The sequence below is a fragment of the Necator americanus genome, chromosome V (genome assembly GCF_031761385.1).
Source record: "Necator americanus strain Aroian chromosome V, whole genome shotgun sequence".
Lineage (NCBI taxonomy): Eukaryota > Metazoa > Nematoda > Chromadorea > Rhabditida > Ancylostomatidae > Necator > Necator americanus.
In genome coordinates, this window is record NC_087375.1 from 27,466,632 (window position 1) to 27,493,833 (window position 27,202).

The 27,202-nt window shown below is 39.0% G+C and overlaps 2 protein-coding genes across 5 annotated transcripts; both read left to right on the forward strand.

Annotated features, from left to right (window-relative positions):
* Positions 1-5,608: 5,608 nt before the first annotated feature.
* Positions 5,609-7,563, forward strand: RB195_015386 (uncharacterized protein; the record flags this gene model as incomplete). Of its 2 annotated transcripts, XM_064206074.1 has the most annotated exons (5): positions 5,609-5,684; positions 5,777-5,914; positions 7,289-7,358; positions 7,409-7,414; positions 7,470-7,563. In XM_064206074.1, the coding sequence occupies 5 exons, from the start codon at positions 5,609-5,611 to the stop codon at positions 7,561-7,563; spliced, it is 384 nt and encodes a 127-aa protein (XP_064061955.1). The 2 variants fall into 2 exon arrangements, with proteins under 2 accessions (XP_064061955.1, XP_013301174.1); XM_013445720.2 differs by lacking the exon at positions 7,470-7,563 and having other exon boundaries at positions 7,289-7,413.
* Positions 7,564-13,797: 6,234 nt separating this feature from the next.
* Positions 13,798-26,801, forward strand: RB195_015387 (uncharacterized protein; the record flags this gene model as incomplete). Of its 3 annotated transcripts, XM_064206075.1 has the most annotated exons (19): positions 13,798-13,925; positions 14,001-14,091; positions 16,090-16,224; positions 16,281-16,426; positions 16,489-16,574; positions 16,771-16,844; positions 18,189-18,359; positions 18,424-18,601; positions 19,508-19,585; positions 21,012-21,094; positions 21,636-21,776; positions 21,840-21,989; positions 22,475-22,631; positions 22,692-22,787; positions 22,865-22,973; positions 24,365-24,487; positions 26,036-26,150; positions 26,285-26,368; positions 26,667-26,801. In XM_064206075.1, the coding sequence occupies 19 exons, from the start codon at positions 13,798-13,800 to the stop codon at positions 26,799-26,801; spliced, it is 2,280 nt and encodes a 759-aa protein (XP_064061956.1). The 3 variants fall into 3 exon arrangements, with proteins under 3 accessions (XP_064061956.1, XP_064061957.1, XP_064061958.1); XM_064206077.1 differs by lacking the exons at positions 13,798-13,925; positions 14,001-14,091; positions 16,090-16,224; positions 16,281-16,426; positions 16,489-16,574 and having other exon boundaries at positions 16,764-16,844; XM_064206076.1 differs by lacking the exons at positions 16,771-16,844; positions 18,189-18,359; positions 18,424-18,601; ... (9 more) ...; positions 26,285-26,368; positions 26,667-26,801 and having other exon boundaries at positions 13,861-13,925; positions 16,489-16,603.
* Positions 26,802-27,202: the final 401 nt, after the last annotated feature.

Here is a 27,202-nt window from a genome sequence, read left to right on the forward strand (position 1 = left end):
CAAGTCAGTGTTTTTATCCTCCCATGCGAGTCTGGTACCAATTATCGACCCTGGAGTGATGAAAGGCTTGGTGAGCACTACGGCGGATTCGAACCCTCGATCATGCGACCAGTGCAGACCTCTTACCGACTGCGCTACGAGCACCCTGGACCATGAATAAAATGTGCGCAAGATTGCGGTGAACATCTGAGAACCGATTTTGGTGAATTTAAAATCAATTGTTCGAAAATTGATGGTCTTCAAATTCCGTTTAAGTATCTGCCTAATTTCGGTTGCCATAAAAAAGTGTTAGAAACAAAAGAATTGGACAAGTAATGGTATAAGTGATTGTTACATCAATTTTTTTTAGTGATTTATTGATTTATTTACTGATTTATTTATCATTAAGTTGTTTTATTCTATTTTATTTTGAAAGATGAATTCAGTGGGGTGAATTTTTCTAAGTGCAGATGCCTAAAGTGCTTATATCGAACCTACTTGAAATTTGGATGACTGCGATCTGTTATAGCAATTTATTTCAATGTTATCCGAAAATCTTGTAAAGTATTTTTCTACACAACTAAAGATTTTGGTGTTACTTTCTATGTTCTTATACTATACTACTATAGAGAAAACTATATTGCTAACTGTTTCACGTCAAATTTTTTTTTTTTGATTTTTGAAACTGATTTCAAAACTTTGAAGTGATGAAAATGTCTCATGGATCGATAGCTATGATTTCCAAATCATTGACTCTAGCAGTGTTAGGTTATTCCCGAGGCATTTTAGTTGCTCTTCGAAAATAAGCTTTGTTAAGGTACACTAAGATTCTCTAACGGAATGAAAGGAGTTCTAAGTTATATTTAAAAGAAAACCTTTGTCAGCAATTTCTTTTCCGAAACAGTTCGCCACGTACAGTACAACAGTATGCCTTCCATTTTTTCTATGTTATTGGGATTAAGAAAACTTAAACAAAAAGTTAAAGCTAACTATTTTTGGTGGGGAACGATGGTCAAAAAACTGCCTCTAAAAATATCAGATGTGGAATTACACAGAAAATGAGTAGGTCCAGTTCTGTTAAGTGGAGTAAAAAGGCAAAAAGTCAAAGAAGAACTGGAAATGAATAAGTGACTGGAACGGCCGCTGATAATTATGTGAGCTCGAGAGACCGCGCGGTGTCTGCAGCAATTCAGACACCTTCTCCCGAATGCGTTCCTCTTAGTTCCTACTCTGCATTTCCGCTTTTCTTTACAAGAGAATCATCCGGAATAACATGACCAAAACCTGTAGCGGGCTGTTATTTGTTGTAATGTACTTCGGAAATGATGAGAATGTTAGAGTACGAAGCAGAAAATGTCCTATCCTCGATACAGGATGAATGCAGAATGCAGAACGGAATGCAGTTGACCACATGGGTGAGAAAAATCCTCGTTACGGTCCAGTACGTTCGACTATGATAGGACAGCAGCTGATCGAAGCCCGCAGTAGAGCACGCCTCACTGGGCTTCGCGTTAGGCTGAGGCAGAACTGGTTCCTTGACGGCAACAGCGACGAGCAACGGCTCAACGAAGAATTTCGTAGTATTCATGTTTTGATCGTCACACAGCGCTCTCTATTCGGATTTGTAACGGTCCATAATTTTCTCGAATTTTCCTGGTTCAAGAATAGAGGTTCCCTAGGAATTCGAAGTCTTCCGAACCTTCATTTTTTTTGTTCTGTAGAAAGTCCCATCAAAATCGACTTGTGGTACAATTTCTTATATCAATTTGCTAATTTAGTTTTCTTTCTTCCTTTTTTCTCCTTTTTTGTTTTACAATAGTTCTTTTTGGCCAGTTTTCCAGTCCATCAATCCATATGTGACAGGCCGAAGAGATGGTAGGAAAATTGCGGAATGTTCTTCTCAGAAGTCAATTTTTATATTATTTTTTCGCAGCTGATCGTTTATAGTAGCTGTAACCTCTGGCCACAATTTATTGCGTATTAGAAAAATGCAATAAATCCATGGCTGAATCAAAGAACACAAAAATGCATACTGTCACAGCTTATTTTGCTAATGCATACATTGTAGTGAGTAAAGTGCATGGTTGTGACCGTGGTCTCACTAGAATTCTTGTTTGGATGTCCTTTGCGTTTGTGGGTCAAAATGAAGGCTTGACAATTCTATTGTTGCGCAAAAATTGCAAATTTGAGCCGGAATGACCTGAGAATTGTGCTATTATTGCCTTTGTAGGCCTAAAGCGCCTTTTGATTTGTATCGCCGCTACATATTTCTTGTAGCTCTTTTGTTTGAAAAATATGCAAAAATACGTAGACACAAGATTTTAGTAGATAATTCTAGGACGATTCCAAATGAATGGAACAGTTCCAAATTTGATGTTTCTTGATAAAACAAACTTTAGAGAAATTTTGCTGGAAATCATCCAATGTTCTGGGAGGTTAGTGATTTTTCTAGAAAACTAATCAAAAGATGAAGAGAGTTGCGTTCCACTACCGAATGAACATTTTCAATTCACAGCTGCAGCCGAGCTCCAACCGTCTTCTCGTTTTTACCAATCACAAATCCCATGGTTGTGATTGATTTCACCTCAATCAATTAATGAAATTCACTTATTGATTGACTTACGCCTGCAGAAGAAGCAGAGATCCTCGAAGTTCCCTAATATTTACGCAAAATTGTCTCTTGCCTATAGAATCCACTTATCTTCAAAAAATAGAAACGAGAGACAAGCCTCAAACTTTTCATGGCTTGGAACCTCGGCATATGTACTCCTGTCTACGTTATTTACAAGTGTGCTTACGGAGATTTTCAGACGGGACCTTCATTGGACGATTGCCTAAGCTTTTTCTCCGTCTCCAGAGGTCGTGTGTTCCACCGGCGGAGCGGGCGCTGGCAGCACACACTCGCTGCCGCTAAGTGCACCAACGAATGGATCTATACAGCTGAAAAATGTCTTCTTCTAAAAAACCTCGTGGACATAGATGCGATTGTTGGAGCTAGTGCTCCAACCCCCTTCACTTTTAGACGGTTGGCGGAGGACACTTTTTACTTTTGGACTGTTTTCGAAGGGACCCTTCACCTAAAGGAGGTCCGGCTCCTCCCTATGGGACCTATGCTCGTAGACACAGAAAACCAGAGACAACTTAAAAAGAGTTAGGATACTGCTGATCCCTATTATCTATACAATAACACTATGTGCATTGTTTTTATCTCCTATGGATCTTCTTCGAGTTTATTTTTTGCGTGTTTTGTAAACATCACGTAGCTTTGTTTGCATCCACTTGTTTCCTAGGCATTCACGTTTGCTTCTGACATTATGCTTACTGTTTTGCAGCACACTCTTTCTTTTACATGTTTCTCTCTGGATGATATGGTCTGTTTCTGGGCTAAGTCGGCTTATTGCCCTTGGAAGATCATCTTTGTATGAGCAAGAAGTTTGTTGTGCCCGTTGTGGCGTGTAATTTTGGGCGGACGTAAATGATTCCAGTCACGTCTTATTGCAAGAGAAAATTGAGCCATAAAAAATGCGAGAAAACAACGTTCAAAGTTGACCCTTCTGGACGTCTTTGTTCAGTTCTTTTTCTTTCGGAAATCACTATCGCGTAGCCATCGAGAAATATCAGTGCTTAGACAGATCGCATCCAATTGATTCCGAGCAAGGAGAAGAGGTAGCGTGTGTGAAACTGAAGGCTAAGGGGTGAATGCGCTGCGGCAGACGTGACGCGGTCACTCAAGCAAAAATAACTGCCAGGGGCTCGCTGTCCCCTGGCAGTTATTTTTACTCGAATGTCCGCTGTTTATTCCCTGTTTCCCCCTGTTCTTTGCGGATTTTTATTCCAGAGCGTTCTGTTGTAAATTGAAAACAACCTTTCTCTAGTTAACGTTCATAATAATCTCATTGACGACAAACGTCTTCCTGAATCAATAAATAAACAAGTAAATGAATAATAAGTAGAATAATTCATCCAGTCTATTATCCATTTTACCCACTCAAATTCATTAAAGAAGGATGGTAAAGGAAAGAATCATATGAAACGTTTCCCTCCTAGATTTTCTATGGATCATTAACTTGGCACTTTTTCTGCAACATTTGCAACACTTCGATTGGGACCCATCTGGTCGCGTGAGACACCGAGAAAGTGGCGTAATTCTTCTTAAATCTTAAATAGTAATTCACACCACAAGGTGGATTTTCCCGAGTGCAAATTTCAGTCCTCATTCATTCATTCATTCATTCATTCATTCATTCATTCATTCTTTTTAATCGCTAATGTTCTCTTTCTTGTGTTGAGCCTTTGTTTGTTCTTCTTTTGCTTAGTTTATGCTTCAGCTCTCGTACGTTTTCTCATGCATTCGTTCAGTTTTGTTCCCATTCATTTATTTAATATATTCGTTCGTTCTTAGTCGTGTATCGATTCATTCATTTGAATGTTCATTCATCTACTTCTGTTTTTCATTGTGCATTTATTTATACTCAGATATGTTCACAGATTTTTCCGCATTTTTATTCGCTCACACATTTTTTTCATCCGTTCATTCGCTCATCTTCTTCATTCATACCTCTCATTTATAATTCAATTTTAATTGATTAAATTGTGATCAATTTATTATTATTTAGTAGTTTGAAATTAGTTTAAAATTTAATTTTCGTTCAAAATGGAACTCTCACCCAAACTGTTCTTTGTATTGCGTTGATGAATAAGTTCATCTCACTTTCCTTGAGTTTCTTTTTCGCCTCACCTCTACAATTAGAACTGTTAGACGAGATTGTTGTATGGTTTCATAACTCTTCTCACAAGCCAGTTCTCTAGTCATTTAACAGGAATTTGTGCTGGAGCAATCAGGAAATACGCGTTGGAGTCCGCTCTCCCCATCACCCGTAATAACGGACTGTCATTCTTCTCAGGAATTTCCTGTTGGAAGCGCTCGAACAATTCTTGGATTTTTCTTTGAGCAATTCCGCTCTACGTACCTCATAGACATCGCATATCCGCTCGCAGCAACTTCGTAACTTCGACTCAACTCCCAAAACCGATTTTTTTTTGGATATTTTTTGAATTTTTTAAACATAGTAATTCGTAACTTCTTTACAGGAGGGGATAATTACAACAAATGACTAAAATATAGTAAAACGAATAATTATGTAATAAGTAGTTGTATGACCAAAAGATCCTAATTATAATTATAATTATAATTATAATTAAGCGAAAAATTTCAAAGCAAATATGATTGGTGAAGGTGTTAGAAAGACTTACAATTAAGCGGGGAGTTTTGCTCCAAAAAAAGAATCCTTAAACCAAAAAATCTCAATTGGAAATTTATGCACAAACGTTAAATTGGACTGGATTCTCATATTTCACTCTTATTTACTTTCTCACTTATTAATTCTAATTCTGCATATAAACTGTATAAATTGAAATAAATTGAATTTTCTTTTACGCTATATTATTCTTCATATATTCATTCACTGAACACCTTTTTACGTCTGTTATGCAATGTTTCTGCCATCCCTTAAGTCACAATTTTGAATTCCGAATAGATGTTCGAAATGAAAGTGTGACCGCCTTGAAATAACCACATATATTCCAGGATTTTTTTCCAGATAAATATTGGCCTCGAATGTAATATAGCATGCAGGCATTATGGCCATATCATACGTATCGACCGGTCACCTGGGATAGGTATTATGTGAACGATTACCATGAAAGTAAGTCAATTCTTTATGTAATTGTTTTTGTATGCTAGAGCATCTTACCGTTCACGCGTTTCCTTAAAATTTACCCTACCGTATTTTTGCAGAACAACCTACAGTTAGTAGTGGTGTGGCGGCTGGAGTGACGATAGGCATATTCTTCCTTGTTTTCTTATTTACATTTGGTTGCCGAATCTATAGTCAGTATGCTGACAGAACACAAACGCAGAATACACGGAGTCAAGGTTGGTGTGGAGGAACTTATGTAACAGTAATGGGTCTTTTCATCCTATCTTCCCACTTTAAAAAAAAACTTTAAGTTTTTATTTTATTTCACTGGAACAAGTAAAGGATTAGCAATGTAGGAAGCAACATTATCAGCAACATCTGACCACTTAATTGACAAAGTCCGAATGCGCTTCTTCCAGAAGGAAAAAACCGCGTTATATGCGCCGTAAAAAGTGGTTGTATACGTTTTTGGGGAGATCGCAGTCTTTGAAGGTTTTTTTTTTGCGCAGATGCTACTCCAGGGCCCTGCACGGATGATAGTCGGATGGGATCCGGTCGTCCAGCCCATGCTATCCAGAAATTTTGGCATCGCTTCTCCGGTGTGAGGTCCCTATTTGTCATGCGGCGATGTGTTTGAGCGTTTTTCGCGCACTGTGTTGGCTAACTTCCGGTGTTGTTTCATGAAGAGACTGACGCTGATTGTCTGATTACCCTCTAGCAGCTCCCAGAGCAGAACACTTTGCGAATATCAGAATAGAAAAGTGCTAAAAAGTAGTAGAAAGAAGATATGCAAAGACCTAGTGCATTTACCAGCTTCTGGAGTTGGAGCGCGCCGTGATCGTGCGCAGCTGCATACACTTACAGAAATTTGTGGATACAGCTAATAGAAGTTAACGATGAAAAGAACATAAAATTCCGATATACACTGCTTGGGAACAAAAAAAATCAGCGATAAGAAAATATTAGCGACATCTCGATTATTTCTGAGCATTTGGGTTCCAGATAGAGAAATACGAGCTCTAAAGTTTTATGAAGTAAGCAAAATAGACGCTTAAAGCTTACTAATTTTCTGAAACACTTCTGGAAGTTTTAAACTGATTTTATTCATTCTAATAATAGTTCTAGAAACCCTTTATTTCACTAATCAAAGCCCTAGGAGTAGTCCATTCAACAAAACTCCAATTCAGTGTCACAAATTCTGAAGTTGACCGTAAAAACTAGGGGCTTATCCAGGACGAAGAAACAGGAAATCTATGGGACTGAGTTCCTCGCATTTTCCTACCCATTCACTTTTTGAATTTGATGAATGATGAATGAATCCAATGTCCATAAAATTGATTTTTATTTTCGGGAAAGAAGCACAACTAAAAACGTGGCGATGCTTGGTAGAAGAGTAAAAAAAAGCAATAAAAATAAAGTGAAATTTAGAAGGAGCGTCACACCGCTACTTTTGGAAGTAGCAGCGGCAAAAAATAGTCAAGAGCAAATTTATGACTAATTTGAAAGAATTTCAAAGAAACTTTCCGGTTTTGAAATGGTTTCTGAACGGATGGCCTGGGGGCTTAGGCTCCCCTCTCTCTTCGAAATGATACTGACAGAATGTAATTTAGAATCAGTGCTAAGCGAATCCTTAGCTGAAGATATGTGGATATGCGGTGTTCCTCAGGGACCACCTCCACCGTACGAGGTGGCAATTCGTATGCCATCATCGCCACCAGATGCTAGTCCAGTCTAAGGTAATTTTAAGACCTGCACTTAGGGAAGACATTTACTATGAATAATTATTTTCAGAATATTTGTTGTTCACAACAAATCTGCTCAACGAGAATCACGTGTACAAACGAAACGGTTCCAGAAAAAAAAATTGCACATTTCGCATCCATAGCACTTTCTTTTCACAACATATGCGGAACGAAACGGTTCTCAGGTCAACTAACACATTCGCACAGCTTCGTACGGTACCAACAAGTGCCTTAGCGAAGCAGTTACTTCAATATATATATATATATATATATTGTGTGTCGCTCATGTACATAAGCACCATTTGTTTTTCTTCTGTTAATTTACTGCCTCACACCATACAGAGAAAAAATCTGAAGTGATTTTTACCGGTTACAGCCATGATCCTGATAATGTCAATCCGTTGTTATTACTTTGAGAGTTTTGATCTCATTTTTATAGTTGTCTTAAATTTTAATAAAAGTGCCTTTTGAATCGTGTTTATGAAGAATGAGGAGATTATGGAAAAGCAGAGGGAACGTTCTAGAATAAATTCATAGAAAACGGCTATTACGTGTAGCACCTAATCTTTTCTAGTATCTCACAAATACATTTTCATAATCGAACCGGAAGATGCACGTAATGCAACGGACAGCGTCGACAAAAAATACGATCTGTTCATCAATGGCAGCTTAACACAAAATTGACATGGTACGTATATGCAAATACCGAAACCGTAGAGTTCGAGTTGTAGACTACGGAAACGAGCGTTTCACGGTTAACTTTTCCCTAACTGTCTTAAAAAACGACATTGAACACGGCGTTTTTTTCCTACGAAATCAGATGCGGTGGCCCATCCTTGTGCACGCGTTGCTTCCACGTTCGGGCGATCGAAGATTAGTGAGGTGTTCTCACCAGCTTATTGAGGTCAAACCTATGAATAGACTTGGTCGGAGCGTGTACAGAGGTGCTCGTCCTGTAAAATCTCTTAGGAACTAAAGCGGTTCCTTTGCCTTTTTTCAGAACGACTAAGACTAGGGGATTTGAGAGAAGTCACGGTCTATTCCGTATTTTTCAACCTAAACTCCATGTTCTTCCTGGAGTTTCCTCAATTTCGTGATGTGCTGCCTTTAAACATACAACATACTCACGGCTGTAGGAGAAAAAGTCACTAGGAGACGCTCTCCTCGAATACCATCGAGCTGCTACGTGAACGTGGTCCTGTATGAGCTACATACACCGTGAACTCATGTCCAGGCTCATGTTTCTCTCCAGAGACCCGATAAAGGAAGACGTGAAAGAGAGAAGGGGAGCGGTACTAGCTGAAGCAGCAAATACGGGAAGATGAGATGAGTTTTGGAACTATCTTCACCAATGATATACAGAAATGCATCTTTTGTATTACATCTTTTGTAACACTTATCGAACTGCAAGAGAAGAGTGGAGCAACAAATCAAGGAGGATTGAGAAGGTCACTCACAATTTCTGCTCTCTTCTGTCTGATAGCTACACCCACTTCCCTTCTCACCATCTGAGGAATGCCTGATGTTTCAGTTAAGAACCTATTTACAGCCTTTAGTTCAACACTACTCTGGTATTTTTTCAAACCTTATCTATGAAACGTCATTAAGAGAAAGGGAGGAGGCTAGAATTGAAAGGGTGGATCGTTTTGCCTTTACCTAGACGATCCACTTTTGCATCGCATCCCTTGAGGCTTCTCCTTGAGGAAAGGGAGGCCAATGCAAAAGAAAATTTATATTAAAAACAGAATCAAATAACTATTAGTATAGAAAAACAAAGTATAGAAAATTGTACAAACTAAGGACAAGGCTATGAAGTAGAAAAGAAAACAGAAACAGCTAACTGCAGACACACAGATTGATGGATGGATTCCAATAATCTTTGACGGGAAGAATGTTGAAGAAAGAAGCTGGGAGTAAAGAATAGTTAGAAATTTAGCTTGATCTAAGAAGTATGGAGGACGAATGAGGTTTCCTGAAGTTAAAACTAGCGCAACGCAGGTGCAAATACGCTAGGGCGGGCGTGTCATTCTCTTCTGTTCGGATGATAACGCGATGATTTCCGATGCACCCGTGCACAGAACAGTTTGCAAGTTTTCCATTTTAGTGAATCCACTAAATTAGCGGCAGTTTCTATTTAAAGTTTCTTTGATCATCAACGACTCGATACATCTCGTGCGCGTTTTTTCTTCATTTTCCTTCTGATCCTCCTTCTTTCTTCCTTGATAGTGTTTTCTCCGCTCTCTAGCGATCTACAGGGATCAATGGTACTCGAGATATCGAGGCCTCCGGTAATATGGACTCAAACTTGCATAACTTTCTCCTTCTGGTTCAAACTACATCATTGAAAGTTATGTTGCGGATTTCTTCTCATCAGTGCCCATTTCTCTTAATATTTTTCTGAAACAACTCGTTTCATTTAATCATCGATTGATTTCATGTCAGCAAAATTGTGTGTATCGTGTGCAAAGGATTTTTTCTTTCTTTTTCTTTTCTTTTTCTGGATACAGAACTTAGAGTTCATCGATTGGTTGATTGAACTATTTTCCATTGCTTTCGACAATTCTAATTCTAAATCTACAACGTTTAACACTCGCTACAATTCGGTTAGTAGAAGGCACTGATTAGATAAGACAGCGATGCCCTTATGGCGTGCTGGCGTACCCAATCAATTCAATGAGGGCATGATTTTAAAGGATCATTCTTTTTTTTTCTGCGCATTCATTATTTTGTTACTTTCTTGTGTATTTTTGTTTTTGTTTGTAGTGGAACATGAGTCTTCCGGAAGGAAAATAGTTATTGCTGAAAAGTCATCGCTTTGTTGTTAATCCAGTTCACATGATGTGGTTTAGAAAAAGCTAATATTCTCGGAATTTGCTTTGATCTGAGACATTTCCAGGCAACTTAATGAATTTCTAGCTGTTTCGCAAGTGCAGGCAAGGGAAATTTTAGGGTGTATGTTCACAGTAAACGTTTTGACCTGGTGATGAAGTTCCCAAAGAGACAGCTATCACGGCTGCCATATTATTCAAAGAAGTGAGAAAAGAAGTAGACTTCGGATATCTAACTCTGTTTATCGTTAATTTCGAAGTATTTCTGACTACATCGGATTTGTTCTATTAATGTTCCGTTGAAAGCACAATTGAAGATTTCCGGCTGTTTTTTTTATTTCTTGGGACGATCAGCAGCGGTCTATGAATTTGCAGTAACGCAGAAAAAGCTCAGCAGTTTTCCCTATTTGAGTTCTTGTTCCATTTTTTGCTTTTTTGTTGAAATTAGATTCACAAACACAATTCTGGAGTAACCTGTAGATGGCGAGAGCAGTCAACCGCGCGGTGACTTCTGGAAGTGAATAACTGAGTTAATCAGAGCCCTAAGACTTAAGCATTTATCTTAGATCTATGACATGTAGGCTAAAGCCACTAAGAAGAAAAAAGAGGGAGACTCCAGAAATGAGACCGCGGTCGAGTGCTTCCCTTCAACCATAAATTCCTCTCAATCCTGCTTAAAAAAGGCGGAACTTGCAGGAAGAAAGTTTGTAACCTCATTTTTTTTTTGAAAATTGCACGGACAAAAGGTTAGCATTTTTCAGTTGTTGTTTTATTTCCATTACATTTGCCCTCTCTTATTGCTCTTCAACCATGTTTTACAACTTCTTAACAAATTTCCCTTTTTGAGTATGGGAAGAAGAGGAAAGTTACTAGGAATGTACAAAAAATTGCTGTCTGTCGTAATGTTCACCCAAGTGGATTTTTCAAAGTCCAGGGGAGTGATAATTTATCGCGAAGATTCTTAAAAATGTACGACTGAGGAAGACTGCCTGAGAATTGACATCAACATTTTTATAAAAGGTAGTAGCACTGCACAACCTAACCTGTCTTACCAGTCATCCAAAAAGATCTAGATAAATTTCCAATGATCTCCGTGTGCCTCTCAGGGCCCTACAACGTCGTTTATGTGCTGGCCGAGTGTTTGAGAGAAGATTCGGTAAGAAGCGATCAATTCCTATAAAAAGTGGGATAACTCGAGTAGAATATGCAATTAAGATAGGAACTGTATATTCAGGACTGAATCTAGTGTCGAATTGAGATCAAGCATGACTCTGTCCATCTGTTCACTTCAATACAGCGCTAACTTCGACTTTTCACTGAATAACACGTGTGCCCATTCCTGTTCCGTTCAGTGCGAGCGCGGATTTCGCAAATGCTACTCGGATCATCCTGTTCTTCACGGAAACCAGGAGTTCAACACAGAATCTTCTCTCAAACAGCCCACCATGAACGGAATTGGGCGGTTCTGAAAAACACACGGAAATCTTAGAAAATTTAGCCAGATCTTTTTGAACATCGTTTGGTTGAATGCGGATTGCTACAAACTTGTTTAATAATCTTAAAAATATCGACTCCAGCCGTACTTTTGATTTGCAGGGCCCTGGAAAACCCTGGGAAACTTCACAATAGCTTTCTCTTTTCCGAAACGTTGACAAATTCTAACTAGGAGTTGGTTGAATATTACAACGGACAATAGATTTTTTTTCTTGTTTGTACTAGAAGAAAGGGTTCTAATAATTAACTCTTGCACATTCAGAGCAACTTTTTTAAACTCAAATATAAAACAAAAAATTTGGTAGGAGAGTGCAGAACATGACAGAGAGCAACAATCAAATTCACAGCTAACACAAACAGTAGAGGAATTGAAAATTTGCCAAACATCTATCTTCGGTGTTTCCTATAGGTCTGGAGTTGAAAATTTTCTTCCCACAGTCTCTTCCCTTTTCAAAGGGATAGCATTTGTTTACACAATTTTCGAAGATATGCACTAGGTTTTACCATCGCAAGAAAATGAGAACTCGGAAAAAAAGTTCGAACAGAAAAAGTAGCTAGAATTTTGTCCGCTTTTCTTTCGCACTTCTTTGTACATTGACTAGTCGTTTGAAATCCTTCTTTATATTTCTGTAAAAAAATATTTCTAGAAGATCAACAAATCTGCTGCTATGCAATGCGCATGGATGCTTGTACTGTTATTTCTCCTTCTATTTTAAAATGGTGGCTGCATAGTTTGCTGCCTGCGACTTTGTTAACGGTTCCTTTCCAAAGATCTGCTCTCCATCTTATTCCCCTTCTTTACGTTATTTACTTCGTTTCATTAGGAACAAACTTTTCACTTCTTTGGTTTTTTTTTTGAGAAAAGAGTTGGAATCATTTCTTTTGGATATATATATATATATATATATATATATTATAGAGCTAAATTACTGAAGAGAATGAACTTTCTCTAATCTCTTTCACGTGTCATTCTCTTCGAAATTTCCCACACAGATAGCATCCTTTGGCAAATGATTTAAAAATGATCTAAAAACTTTTGCAATTTTTGGAGGCCCTCAAACAGAATGCTATTGTCATTCTACATTTTTAAATTTCCTGCTGCATATCATTCACAGCTGCTACTTCGGAATTTAAAAAGGTTAAAGGATAAAGTCACTGGCGTATCATTCCACTTGGGATGCGCCAACGCGTTTTACTGGAATTCGTAATCGTTGAGGTTTCAGCCGATGATCAAGTCAGTGTTTTATAAAAACACTGACTTGATCATCGGCTGGTCACCGCAAGTCATTGTATAGGCCAATACGCGTTCCAAAACCAAAACCTTTGGAATTTGGTTAGAGTGAAAAGAATACCCACACTGTACTTTTATTTTCGTCTCCAGTATTACGGTTTTTCGCAGCTGCGCTTCATTTCATTGCGCGGAACGTTGCTTGGATTACACAGGTTTAATTAGAAGTAAGTGTGAATACAGCGATATTTGGTTTTAGAACTTTGTTGTTGTTCTTCTAGTTCACTTAAATTTTCGGTGACATGGATTTTTTTAACACAAAAGACATGCGGAGAACCTCAGGGACGATAAATATATAGAAAAGTCAAGGGATTTGTATCAGTTAGAAAGAAAGTGAGCGTACTGCAGTGAAACAGGGAAAGAAAGTGTCAACGAATGTAAGTAAATAAGTAAGAAAAGAGATAAATTGCCCGGAAAAGTAAGAATGGAATGGTATAATGAAAAAAAAGAAGGTGGGGTTTTCTTCTTAATCGGCCGCTTTTCACTCTTTTGGTCTTCACTCTTTATGTCTTTGCTTTTTTTCTTTATGATTTTTTAGCCGATGAAAAATCAGGTCAAGGTATTGTGCTAAAACTTTATGTGGTGCATTTTTCTTCTTTTCGAATTTTGTGGCAGATTTCATGAGGATAAGCTTCTGTTGTAATTTTTTCTACTATATGCTTCGTTAACTTGATTTTTTTCTTGTCGTTTTGCGTGTTATTTTTTTCGATAATCTGTTCAATATTATGAACTCATGAGCTGTACACTTTTTATTTAGGCTATTCCGAATGCGTCGCTCATTACTTTATTACATATTTCGTATTCTCCTCAGCAAACTCGGGCCTTGTAAAATGCGCCAAATTCTATGGAAAACTCGTAAAATACGCGTGTATCAAAGCTGTTCGGAAAAGCAAGGGTATGAATTGAATCTAAGCGTTTATTGTAGTTTTGTTCGTTTTCCGCAGTTTTGTGATTCAACGGACATTTTAAGAACGGTAGTCGTGCATCCTTTGAATTCACTTGTTCAAGGACTCCTACAAGATCAAATCGTTGAAGTTTCAGTTACTTTTCAAACATGGCAGGTAATAAAATGCATTACACTTGTAGATATAATCAGTTATGTATTGCATGATGTTGCACTAATTGTTGTACGTTGCGTATGTTTGACTGTCCTTGAGTTCCTGGCATGTTGAATACGTAACTTTTTCTTGATTTGTTCGAGCTATAGCCAAAATTGGTATCGGTCTTTATTAACTGCTAACGTATTCAAACGGTAAATAATTTCAAACAGCTCGGCTAATGCTTAAATTACTGACTAGACTTGGATTTACCACATCTGCGAGTCACAAGGGTTTCTCATAGCAATCTCACGTCCACGTAGATAAAAACCCGCCCAGATCTTTATATGGGGAAAGTTCGTTTGTGATCGTTCCTGTTCATTTTTGGATCTTTGGCGGTGATCCAAAATGCTCCAGTGTTCTGCGTGCTCTGTTCTCGGACTCAAACGATAATATAATACATAACTTCTACCTCTATTTCGGAGTTTTTATGACTCGTTTCACGGTGTGCTCCGAGCAGGGTGGAGATTTCAGATTTTACGAGTCCGTCTAGATGCTCCTTGACCCGAATACATTGTGGGCGTCCCATTTCTCCTATGTAATCGTAACCGCAGAACCTGCCCGCGGTATGACACACCACTCAAGATGCCATGCAATCACCCTCTTTACCATACGGCCAAAACACTTAGGTGGGAGTTGTGCGGAGTCGAATATAAACACGATTACGTAGCAGGTGTCTTGAGGTTTGCTGGTGGTATTTTCACAAACCTGCAGACACGCTTTCTGTAGACAGCACCGTACCGCTCTGCTCATATAATCAGATATGTAAGCTAGACAGAATGAAGTTTTTTCTAGGCCACATTTCATTTCCGTGAGATGTCGTGCGTGTCGAATACACTCTCCAGTTCGGTTCCCATTGAATATTGCTACTTTATGAGCCAGATTTACAGACTAACTTTACAGAGAGCCTTTAACTGGCTACTCAATGCCACTATTGACGCCGTCCTGTACATGTTACTTTTGAGAAGTCTTTGTGACTCGTAGTTGTGGTATGTGGTGGTCTGTTGCGTTACCAAATCTACCAAATGAGATAAGCATTAGCCGTTGCTGCCTGACTTTAGTTGCCGTTTGGATGCTTTCTGTAGGGTGATATGGCGTTTGAGAGAATAAATCACTGATGACTTTGAATTTTTCTAGGCTCGGAGAAACCAGAAACGCCAAAAATGTTAACTGGTAATAAAGACCTATACTAACGTCATCTACAGCTGAAGCAAATCAAGAAAATGTTGTACGCTGCGCTGTATTTAACGGGCCTTGATTCATAATTTTTCTCTGGATTGACTTACAAATGCGTCAGACGGGTCATCTGTCAAAATACAGTCGCTGCCATACTCATTCAGCCGCGATCATGCGACATGTGAACAGCAATATTTTAACCACTTAGGTGGTCACGCGCCTGAACTCAAAGTGCACTGCACAGTGTTGACCATACATTTTGACCGCATGCGAGTAAACACGTGCCTGGTACATGGAAAGATGAAGAAAATTAGTAAATGTGACTCCAGGACGGAGTGTGCCACACTGATCCGATTGAACAGTAGCCAATGCACATGTACAACGTCCAGACGGACAAATACGGCTGTTGTCATAGTGTTTCGCTCACTGTTCTACGATGCCGATATATGTGCTATGAGCCAGCGATTTAACTTTAGAAGGGAATGCAAGACGGTTTATTGCGCAGGTTTCTCACTATAAATCACTAAAAAAACTATAAATGAAAAGCAAGAATTTCTGAAGAATTGAACAACGATTCGGCATCAGTAGAGATCTACCTACGTTTACTATTTCGAACAATTATCTTTGGAAAAAAATATTGAGATTATTGCACCATGTCCGCCAGAGAATTCAAATACACTAACGATTCTGTTACTTTACTCAACTAATGTTTGTATTACTTGGTTAGACAAAAGTAAAAAGTCTCATTTTCCTAACATCATGAGACTACCAAATATTTTTTTAAAGAACATTACCATGCAAACGACGCGTCTGATGCGACTGAGTTTGTCATCGTCACTTCCAGTTGATGTGGTGGAGATAGGACGGAACGACGCCTACAATATGTTTGGACGTGAACCCGGGCATGACTTCGTTGTGGACGTGGGTGATCAATCATACTGACTGCTCAAGTATTTGAAGGGTCCTATGTATTCTAGGGTTTGAAATCCTACAATTTATTCACGAAAATTGAGAAAGTGCTGACTACTGCTGACTCTGTTAGACTTGCACTCATTAAGCAGTTCGGTTCAGAACAGAAAAAGGACTTTTCTGAAGAGCTGGAACAACTCTTCACAGTTCCACAGTAAGTGCTTCACGGTATAGTAAAGCCAAAACGAAACTCGAAACTGTTGAACCTTGTTGCAGTTGCGTAAGAGACTGTGATCTAAGCTGTGCGGTAAAGATGACGGTTGGATCCAAGGTGCAAGCATGGCGAACTGCATCGATAGGAGGTGCCAGCAAGGGTTCCCCTCGATCCTGACCGTTACGCAACAACGTACCGCTTCGAGCGCAGCCACTTACGCAGCTGCACTGCGATTCATGTCAGTCGATCCGACTATAGATGGTTGAGTTCGGTATGCAGAAAAGTGTGATGCAACAGAATATATAGAGTAAAGTAAAGTAAATTTAATTTTTTTTTCATGGTAGTCTACAATGGCGACATTCTCTGTGTTCCTGTACGCAATATATTCACAAAGAAGACATCTCGTTATTATTTTCAGGTAAGAAACGTAGACTTTTCTATTTTCTGAGCAACTAGCTCACGGGAGATAATTAGAGCATTCGGTTCAGACGTCTAATGAAAATTTGTAAAGGTTGTTATTCACAATTCCGTAGAAGTACAGGTTTACATCCGCATGGCGACGTTAGCGCAATCTTCTTTCATAAATGTGTTTTTTTTTTCTCGTGAACATCATAATCGAGGTGACGTGAGACGATAGCGTTGTACAACTTCCCTTGAATGCTCAAAACCAGTCCTAAGGATGAAATACGAGAATTGAGATGGGAACATAGCATGGCAGTGAATTAGTGTTGATGGCCAGCAGTTACATCATCTTCGTTTCACTGATTACATCGTATTTATAACACCAAACATTAGTCAGGCGCTACAAAATGCTGTAGCTACGAATAAGTCTAAGTCGGGTAACGAAATTGACGGAAAAGCTGACAGTCGCACCACTGGACAGGAGGAAACGAGAGACTCTTGTGGCTTAGAAGACCATCAGAGATTTAACGAAACATACCAGAAGTACTTGCTATGCTTCGAAAACACTTCGCAAGCTAGAGGAGAATACGATCAGAGTCATCAAAAACTTCATTGAAAGTCGGTTTCACGTTTTTCAAGCAAAAGGTAAATTCGATGTCCTGCCCACGCCTGCTTCGTTTGGGCACCGAAGCTTCCACCACGTAGAAATTGTGATGATCTCTTACCACTGCACTACACCTAACATACAGAACGTTGTTAGAACTTCTGACGGAAACAGGTTCCGGTATTTGACAATTATTTTTATGTGTTTGTATCACTGGCGAGAGTAGTGTAGCGGTTAGAAGTTCCGCTTTCTGCACTTCCTTCCTTCCTGACCGGAGGCTCGATTCCGCCCTTTGCTCACCAATCCCCTTATCAGCTCGTGGTCATTAAATTGGTACCAGACTTGTCTGGGAGGATAAAACACTGACTTGGAACATCGGCTAGCCACCGCAATTCACTGTAGAGGCCAGTTACACGCTCGTAAACCTCAAACGATTCTGAATTGAAGTGAACGTGGGGGCGCATCCCAAGTGGATTGATTAATGCCGGAAATTTTATCCTTTATCCTTTATATCACACGTTTATTGGCCAATTATTATATGAGAGGACTTTCTTAGATGAGTTCTAAAAGAACGATGGAGGAGTGAACGCGGAAGTTTACCTGCTTGAATTTCGTTTTGGGAAAATGTGTGATTCGATATAATGAATATTGATCTGGGCATTATCGGACTATTAATCATTCTTGGTTTTGATTTTTTGGTATTCTACTAATGTGATTTCTTGGTGCTAAAGTTACACAGGTGAGAATCTTTTTTAGATAAAATGCGATGATTCGCCCTGTATTCTTGATGCTACCTCGTCCTTCTACCAGATCTCCTCCATCAATGCGCACTTGCCATATTCAGCTCGAGAGCCGTTGTTTGAACTTCCATCAGTGATTTATTCTGTCGTTGAAAAAATGCGAAATAGAAGCATTGCTTATGCCGCTGTGGGTGTTCGAAAATGTTTCTTTTTTAATCACAATTAAATTGATAACAGATTGTCTTTTGTAGGTCGAAGAAACCCCACTTGTGATGCTTCTGCACGGTGCCGCTGGAAGCGGTAAACGTTTGGCATGCACTCAATTGGCCATAGAAACCCATTGTAATCTGATTGAGAAAAGCTGCTACGAAATTTGGAACCAGGTAGTCGCAAAATCGGAGGAAAAACTGAACAACGTCTTTGAGACAGGTTTCTTTTGAGAAGCACATCTTTGACGTAACCCATTTAATTAATTTCAATCGATCTTGTGATTTCTTTACTGAGGTGACTAGGTTCAAGCACTACTGAACTATCAGAAAAGCTATACCGGGTAGTACGAAGACTGTGCTGAAAAAACGGAAGAATTTAATGATTACGCTAGTTGAGGAGAGATTACACTTATGTGCTCAGCTATCAGTTTGAAAATCTTAAAATAATGCAGAAAAGTTAGCATAAGTAAAGAAGAATGAAGAAGTGAAAATGAACGTATGAGTCATTTGGAAACTACAAAATGTTAGCTGATTGAAATGTGTGTTCAATACGTTCAATGTGTTCAATGTGTATGTATAATAGATAAATAAATGATAAAACGTTAAAATTTACCCAGGAAATTATGCGGCTTGAATCGTTATGTAATGTTTTGGATTCTTCCCGAATTACATTAGTAATTGCTGTAGGTATCGCAACTCCACCGGACAGACATCAATTGTTAAAAATTTCGATTATTTTCAGCTGAAATTCTATTTCTAATCTATCAAAATACTCCGGTGTGCAATGCAATGTTTCAAAAACACAGAAAAATCTATTGGTTTCAAAAACCTTCAACAGGATATAAGTACTCCTCTATGAATATTAATGAGGAGTAGTGTATGCGCACTTTTGGAACTAATAATTAGGATAAACTATAAAACTACGAGTACTAAAACTAAAATAATCCCACTACTTCCTAAATAAAGTGGCTTCCTTCGAGTATGCGACGGAGGGACGGTCGGAAAGATTGCCCACTGCCATTATATAACATAATAACTATACTATCTTTGCCATCACGAATTTTTTTCATATTCATAAAAATTTAAGAATAGTACTTGTGAAAATTTTAACCCACTGTATTTTCAGCGATATCATATGAACCGTGCATTCTCTACCTTACATCGATTGATGTGTACGGCTACGATGTGGAGACCAATAAAGCTGGTGTGTTTTATGAGTACTCCCCGTAAAGTAAGGGTAAATACGAATTGAAAGTGTAATACCAATGTACAATTAAATTCCGCCAAAGTGCATAGATTAATATTGGATTACAGAGGGTTAAGGACCACCAAGAGAGTGGCTGACGTCAACTCTTTCATTAAATTTATGGAACACTGCAAGGCAAATGCTCCAGGCTTTAACAGCTAGAAAGAAGCTCGTCTTAGCATCTTATAAGACAATATCCGAACATCAATAGATAATACACGTCTGTAGGCTCCGTTCGCACCACTGGTGACCTCTGTCAGGAGAAGAGTCTGAGAAGGAATCTTCGTCGTAAGCTTGTGAAGAGAAATGAACGACAAGGACAAAATAGTTTGAGAAGTTGTGGTAGAACAACGTTCCGAGGAAAGCTTGTATTCTAATAAAGCAGAATAGCAGCAAGATGAAGAGGTGTTCACCTGTCCTTAACACTGCCAATCGCTGTTTGTGAGGCAACCCTGGCCATCTGCAGTTCAACACCTTGCTGAACCGGCAAGCGCTGTCTGTCCTTAAACTAGTGCACGTCCAACGATCCATATGCGCCACGGTCACCGAAGAACGATCGACCAAGTCGAAGGTTCTGTTTGTGTTCAGAAAATGGAAAATTTAAAGTTTTTCGGAAATGATGGTATTATGCTTCCTCCTTCTGTGATTTATAAGATGACGAATGTCGTCCGTCCACTACTGATTTGCAAAAGGATACCTGACTCGTGATGCACTATCAAAATTCCCCTCCACAAGAAGCGATACGTAACGGAACCCAAGAACTATTGCGGAACATCTTTGCTGGGTGTTATGTACGAGGTCTTTGAGCGGATCATTCTGGATCGACTTGTAGAACGTCGCGAGGAAACAAACTGTTAAAGGAGCCAGCTTTCACATTGGTCGATCTACGATTGACCAGGTGTTTATGCTCGGGATTGGCAGCGGCACTCGAAATCCATGCAGTTAGCATCCCTAGACTTCGAAGCCGCTTTCGACTTCCTCATCAAAACCGTCTTTACAACGCGCCTTTAGCCACTGGGATTCCAATAAAGCTTCTACCCTTTATTAGCGAGTGAATAGAAGTACAACCGATATGGTTCGAACATCTACCAGCTGTACCTCACCATTGGAAGAGGAAATTGGAGTAAGACAAGGGGTGTAGCGGGACCCTTTCTGATCGATTTTGCTATCAATAACATCAAGAACAGTTGAGCAATGTTCATTTTTAAGACTACTCCTTGGTCGATCTCAAGTTTGCCGACGATGTATTGATATTTGCTTCAAAAATCGCAATGTTGCAACATACGTGGAATGCGATTATGCATTCCACCGAATTTATTAGCTACTGACACTTTATCCTTTACTTATCTTTCCTCATAGAAAGCGTACTTAAGAGAACTTTCAGACGTGCGACTAACAGCAGCGCTACGCAAATGGCTTGAGAAACCAGCAAAAGTAACTGTGGTGTTTTCGTGTAATTCCGACAAGGTTTGTTGCAGTTTCGAGACTTTTGATGGAACTTTATCAAAATATTGTCTGTCTCCCACATCACTACTCTCACATACGTTTATACTAATTATTTATCCCGATGATGAAATGAATCTTAAGTAGGTTATCATCACAAAAACTTTGTCAGCATAGAGAAAACGCCAAAACATAGCAAAAATTGTGGATTCATAAAACTGAAGCCTATTTTTGCGGCTGGCAGTCCACATTCCCTAGGCTACAGTTCCCTGATCTTTATAATGTGGATAACCTTTTTTATATACCTTTATACTCTTCGAAACCCAGTGCATCGTATCATTTTTGGCAAGAATTAATTTCTCGTCTACTAGCTTCACATAAGTCGTAAGTATGTAGAAATGCAGTGAAATAGTATGTTCTGTGTTATTTAGGATGGGAAAAAACCTCCTTAACACACAAATTTAACACTTCGCTCGATATAGTCAAATTGGCGATGATTTTATGATCATGAAATCATTCAAGCATCCCGCGCAATTTCCTTCTTCTACATTCGAGGTCTCTTTAGGTGTTCAGCTTATCCTCTTCCATTCAATCGTTGGCTCTGTATGATTTTATGATAACACACCTTGATGAGGACGCACGTCGGCATTTCTTGTCCCCTCGACTTCCACCAGATTTGGCGCACTACGCGGCGAGAAATACAGCGGTACATTCGTTTTACTGTCAACTGTTGGGTTGCGTGAAAGGCTGTAGTGGTATCGCAATTTAGGGATTTTCCATAGCGGAACTCGTCTATCTACTCAGAGACATTCACTATCACGTGACGACAGAGGAGATAGAAAAATTGGAACTAGCTCACGTAGAGTGGGCGATTGATAAACGGAACGCTAACTTTGCTGATGTAATTGGTGCTCCGAAGGTGAACAATTTTTTAAATTGCAATGTTAAACGAAAAACTCCAAACGCAGCAAAGCATGATTTCAACTTAAACATCCATGTGACGGTTCAATCTTATTCTAAGAAGTCAAAAAGTTCTTCCACGTTTCAGTTTCAAACATTCAATTTTTTTAAATAGTAATGAGCAAAAACTGGGAACACCGTTCAGAAGAATTCTTGATTCCTTGTCAGAAGCCTCAGGAACACCAGGTTATACAACAAAACAGCTCTTGATACCCATAGAAACGACGAAGCTCATGTGAATTGGATTAACAGGAAAATTAACCACCGCACCTGCGTTGTTGCTCGTGAAGCCTCCGATTCTAAGATTGGTTGTGCGCGTTTTCAGCTTTGATATGTACTAAATATTTCCTTGAAATAATCTAGTACTAGAGAAAACCCGACATCGGAAGTTTCCCCGCTTCCTACCACGTCCGATTTGTGACACATTAGCTTGCCTTTTTAAAGATCCCCACAGTATCTTGGGACGACGTTGGAGGACTTGAAGAGACTAAACGCCTTGTTATTGAAAGCATAGAGATGAACCTTCACGGTAGTGGCCTGCGCAGATCAGGAATTATTTTCTTCGGACCTCCTGGCTGTGGGAAGACGCTGCTCGCCAAAGGTATGATTTGAAAGGATCGATAAGAATTTCTGACAGTTTTTCTTATCCAAAGCATTTTAGCCGTTGCAACCGAATTTAAAATAGCTTTTCTGAGTGTGAAAGGACCTGAATTGCTGAACAAGTACGTCGGTCAGAGCGAGGAGAATTTGCGAAAAGGTACTTTACTCTACAATTTGAAGGAAAGAATGTTCGTTACTGGAACTCTGCATCTGTCTGGAATGTCCCATTTTTAGTCTTCGAAAGGGCTCGACAAGCGTCGCCATGTGTGATATTTTTCGATGAACTGGACTCCCTTGCTCCGTGTCGCGGTCGCAGTAATGACGCAGGAGGAGTTACAGACAGGTACATCCTGATGTGAAATTGGAGATTAAATGATCACATAAAAAAGTTTTAAGAAAGCATAAAAAGTTTTGAAAGATTTTGTAAGGAGTTTGTTCAGTAGATATTGCCACTTATACCAATAACTTTTTATTATTATTATTTTTTACTGAGTTTACTTAACCTGAGTAGCGCGTTAGGGGTAAGCCGGCGGAAGAACAGTGTGCGTGAAAAAGAGAACGACGTGAAACACTTCCGAATCTGTACAACCGAGTAAGCGCTGTACGAGTCTAATCGCAAAAGAGTCGCTTCTACAGCTTCGGAAGTGACCATATGTGAGCTAAAGTCATATCTCTCCTCTCTGAAAAAGAATTGCAAACGTCCTAATGAATCGTGGTTTTCAGTGTTAGTTTTTGCATATTAGCGTCGCGATAGAAAAAATGAATCTGAGAATAACTGGATCTGTGTAGATATGTAATTCAAGTAAAAACCGGATAAATCTGCGGGAACAGCTGTAGTATTTTTATGGGTTTGAAACCGTTTCAAGCCCCCTAAACATTCCTTCACTTCGGGGTTGAGAAATTGCTGCTACACTTCTTTGAGGCGACGAAAGTACTAACCTAATACATCGGCTCCACCCTGCGCATCATTGTGTAGACCGCAAACGCATTTATATTGTCTTGCGATTCTTGAATGAATCAGGAAAACGAAGGAAATGAAAGTGAATAAGATCTCCAAAAAAAGGAGAAAACCTATAAGAAAATACAAAAAAATGATTAAATGCAATATCAGTGGTAGATTTAGAGCTTGACTCGTCATGATTTTACTTTGCCTATAAAATATATCGGAGAGTGCAGCAACACGGCCTCTTAAATACCATACGACGCGAACTCCGTAGAAAAAATATAAATGTTATGGGGGAAGGAATGTGAAAAAGTTTTAATTTGATAAAGCTCCATCGGACCAAAAAGGTGACCTCGAGCAGCTAAACTCATACGGAGAAAAAGTATTTTGCTGCTCCTCCAAAATACTGGCTAATGGGAAACAGCGAGTTTAGAAGCCTGAGGGAAAAAATCGCCGCAGAAGCTAACATTGTTATTCTTGTTTGAATTTATGCGCTATTTATTCTATTTCTTACCAAGTTAGTTACTTCAATTTCTTGCATTATATTTATTGCGTTACACTTAGGTAATACTTTGTATCTACTGTGTATCTCCACTTTACGTTTTCTTTACTTTCTTTCTTTTGTTCTTACTACTTAACGTTTTCTTTGCATACTTTATAAATATTGTTACAAGAACCCATGTAGTAAAATATTAACAAATGCATCGTTGGAAAAATGTCGCTTTTTTTTAAGCTATTGAAGTCAAGTTTGAACGGTCATTATCCCAGCTAATTTTATTTTTCAACTATAGGATTGTGGCACAGTTGGTGGGAGAACTGGACAGCTTGCATCTATCTCCTCATATCAAAGTGTTTGTACTTGGTGCCACAAATCGACCAGATCTCCTAGATCCAGCGCTGCTGACTTCAGGAAGGTACTTTCCGCTCTATTTTCTTTCTAACACAGTTTTTTTAATTGTTGTAACACAAAAATTCAGGAACCAGACTCTGTTTTTCTACTGTGTACTTTGTATATTGTGTACAGAAATAATACTATAGTGGTCATTTTCGTTTTTTTTTGGTTACACGACTGTGTCATGTGATTTTTGGTATTCCTTATATACGCGATAATTTTTAAAGATTTCTCTAACCAAATAATAAGGTAATGCGTTAAAATAGGTGGGTGTGTTTAGTCCAGAATACAAATAGGTGGGTGTGTTTAGTCCAGAATGCGAGCGCTGCTCGCTTCACGATTCAGTGATATTTTTTTTCGGAAAATTCTTTTCTTGTACATTATTTCTGAGCTCAGTTTTCGCTCATCTTTTGTTCTTGTTTGCTGTAAACTGTGACACCTATGTAGGCTTAATGAACTAAAATTTTACAAAGTGTAGCGCGGATAGTCGCTTACCGCAGTCGCTAACGATATGAGCATTATCATAAGAATATTGGACGTTTATTTCACAGCCTTGATAGCTCCTGATAGCACTAGAAGTAGATCGAATGACAATGATCACAACAAAGCTTGGGAAACTAATTACTCCTGAATGAATCCACAATCACGGAGAGAAGTAAAAGTGACTGTATCTAATTGAATCTTCTACTCCTGTTCCTCAGAAACAATTCGGAGGAAGACTGTCAAAAATTATTATGCAGTAAAATTACAACATTATCGGAATTTTTGAAGCGGATGTTAATTTTTTAAAGGCATCACCCCACGAATCTGAGGTGGTGCAGATTTGAGGTGGAGTATTCGTATACGGGATGGGAGACTATGGAGAGGAGGTGATTCCGTCCATTTCTTCCTAATTGCCGTAAAAAACGGCCCGGGAGGCGCGGCTGGCGCGCTCCAGGCGAACTCCCTGTACAAAATAGTGCGCCAAAACGCCCGATGCCGTATCTTCTAGGAAGAAATGGGCAGAATCACCCCCCTCTCCATAGTCTCCCATCCCGAATACTAATACTCCACTTGAAATCCGTACCACCTCAGATTCGTGGGGTGATGCCTTTAAGTGCAATGTTACTTACAATGTTGTTACTGTTACTGTCATTTTCGAAGCAACTTCCTACGTTTTTGAGAGAGGTGTAAATAAAGTTTTGCGATTATTGACGTCGATCCAGAATAGCTGTATAGGCAAACCTTTTCGAGCCTTCTTTTCCAAAACACTATCAATGGGAAAAAACTTTCAACAACAACAACAACGATAAGTCTTTAGAGTTAGCTGTGACGGCGGAAGCAGTACCCAATGAGTCTCCCTTTTGTTTGTCCGCTCTCATATGATGTTTGAACGACGAAAAGAGAAAAAAGACAATAGCTCACTTTTAAAGTTTGGACTCCGCATCTGCACCACAACAATGAAACCTTTGGTTCTCTAGCAGCATTTTGAAGTGGATTGAGCGGTCACTAAATATTCTCTAGAATAAGTTTTCCATAGTTCATTTATTATTCATTTAGTCATTATTTATTCATGTAGTTTCCTTTCAAGGTTTGATAAAGTGATCCACGTGAAACCCGCAACAGACGTCGAATCAAAGTTAAGGATATTGCAAGCTGTTACTAGGAAAGCACACTTGGATGATGATGTTGACTTGCGTGAAGTGGTTTGTTTTTTTTTAACGTGTTTTTTTTTGTCCGAAATCGTACTTACCGGCTATAGCGGTTTTTCTTTCAACTTTGCGCTTTCCCCAATTCCGTTAACCTATATTACCAAGATGGATAAGTGTCCATTATTCAGGCAAGTCTCTGTGACGAGCAAATGACTGGAGCTGAAATGTATGGTCTTGTTTCTGCCGCTGTAATGGAAGCAATACGGGAACAGGTACTCTACAGCGTTTCTCAATCGAAAAAAAAACAGACGTGAAAGAGTCGCGACGAAAAAATCTCTTTCTACAGTACACTGACTTTATACAAAAATCTAGCTGCATAATTGATTAAAATTTTCGTTACCCGACATATTTATGCACAGCAATATACTGTTACTGTCTTGGGGTTTTTTTTTTTTTGAGAAGCCGAATTTTTTAATGTGGTTAGAAATCATTTCACAGGCATTTGCTGCAATTTGCATTAGATCTAACTGGATAATCAAAAAGACAACATTTGAACACAATTAATTTCAGATACATCTCATCGAAGCCGGACAGATTTTGGAATCAGACGTGAAGGGAATTATTTCGCGTGCTCACTTTCTTGCTGCACTTCAGAAGAAAAAGAAAGAAAAACGGATTAACACAACTCCATATTTTGCTGAATAAATTTGGTCAAAAAATGCTCTCTGCTACATATACATTGTTCATTTGAAAGGAGAGTTTGAAAAATAATTTTAACCATTACTGTGCAAGCAACACTCATCCATGGCAGAACACTTAGCACCAGGAAAGTATCACATCTCTTTCTTTGGTACGAAACTCGCAATCGAAATTTCATGTTAGAAGATTGTTTATTAAGGCAAACAAACAAAAAACAGAAAAGGGTGCTATTTTAAAAGCATTAAAAACGAGACGGAGCACGTGTGGCGTGAAAGTGTGGCGCGTTCTAAAGTTCCTGCTGGAAAGTAAGACGGTTCTCACGCCGTTGTTCAGGAAAATTAGGAAAACTGAGCGTAGTGACGTTCATATCCCTGATCGCCAGAATTACAGGAAATCTCGTCCTCGAG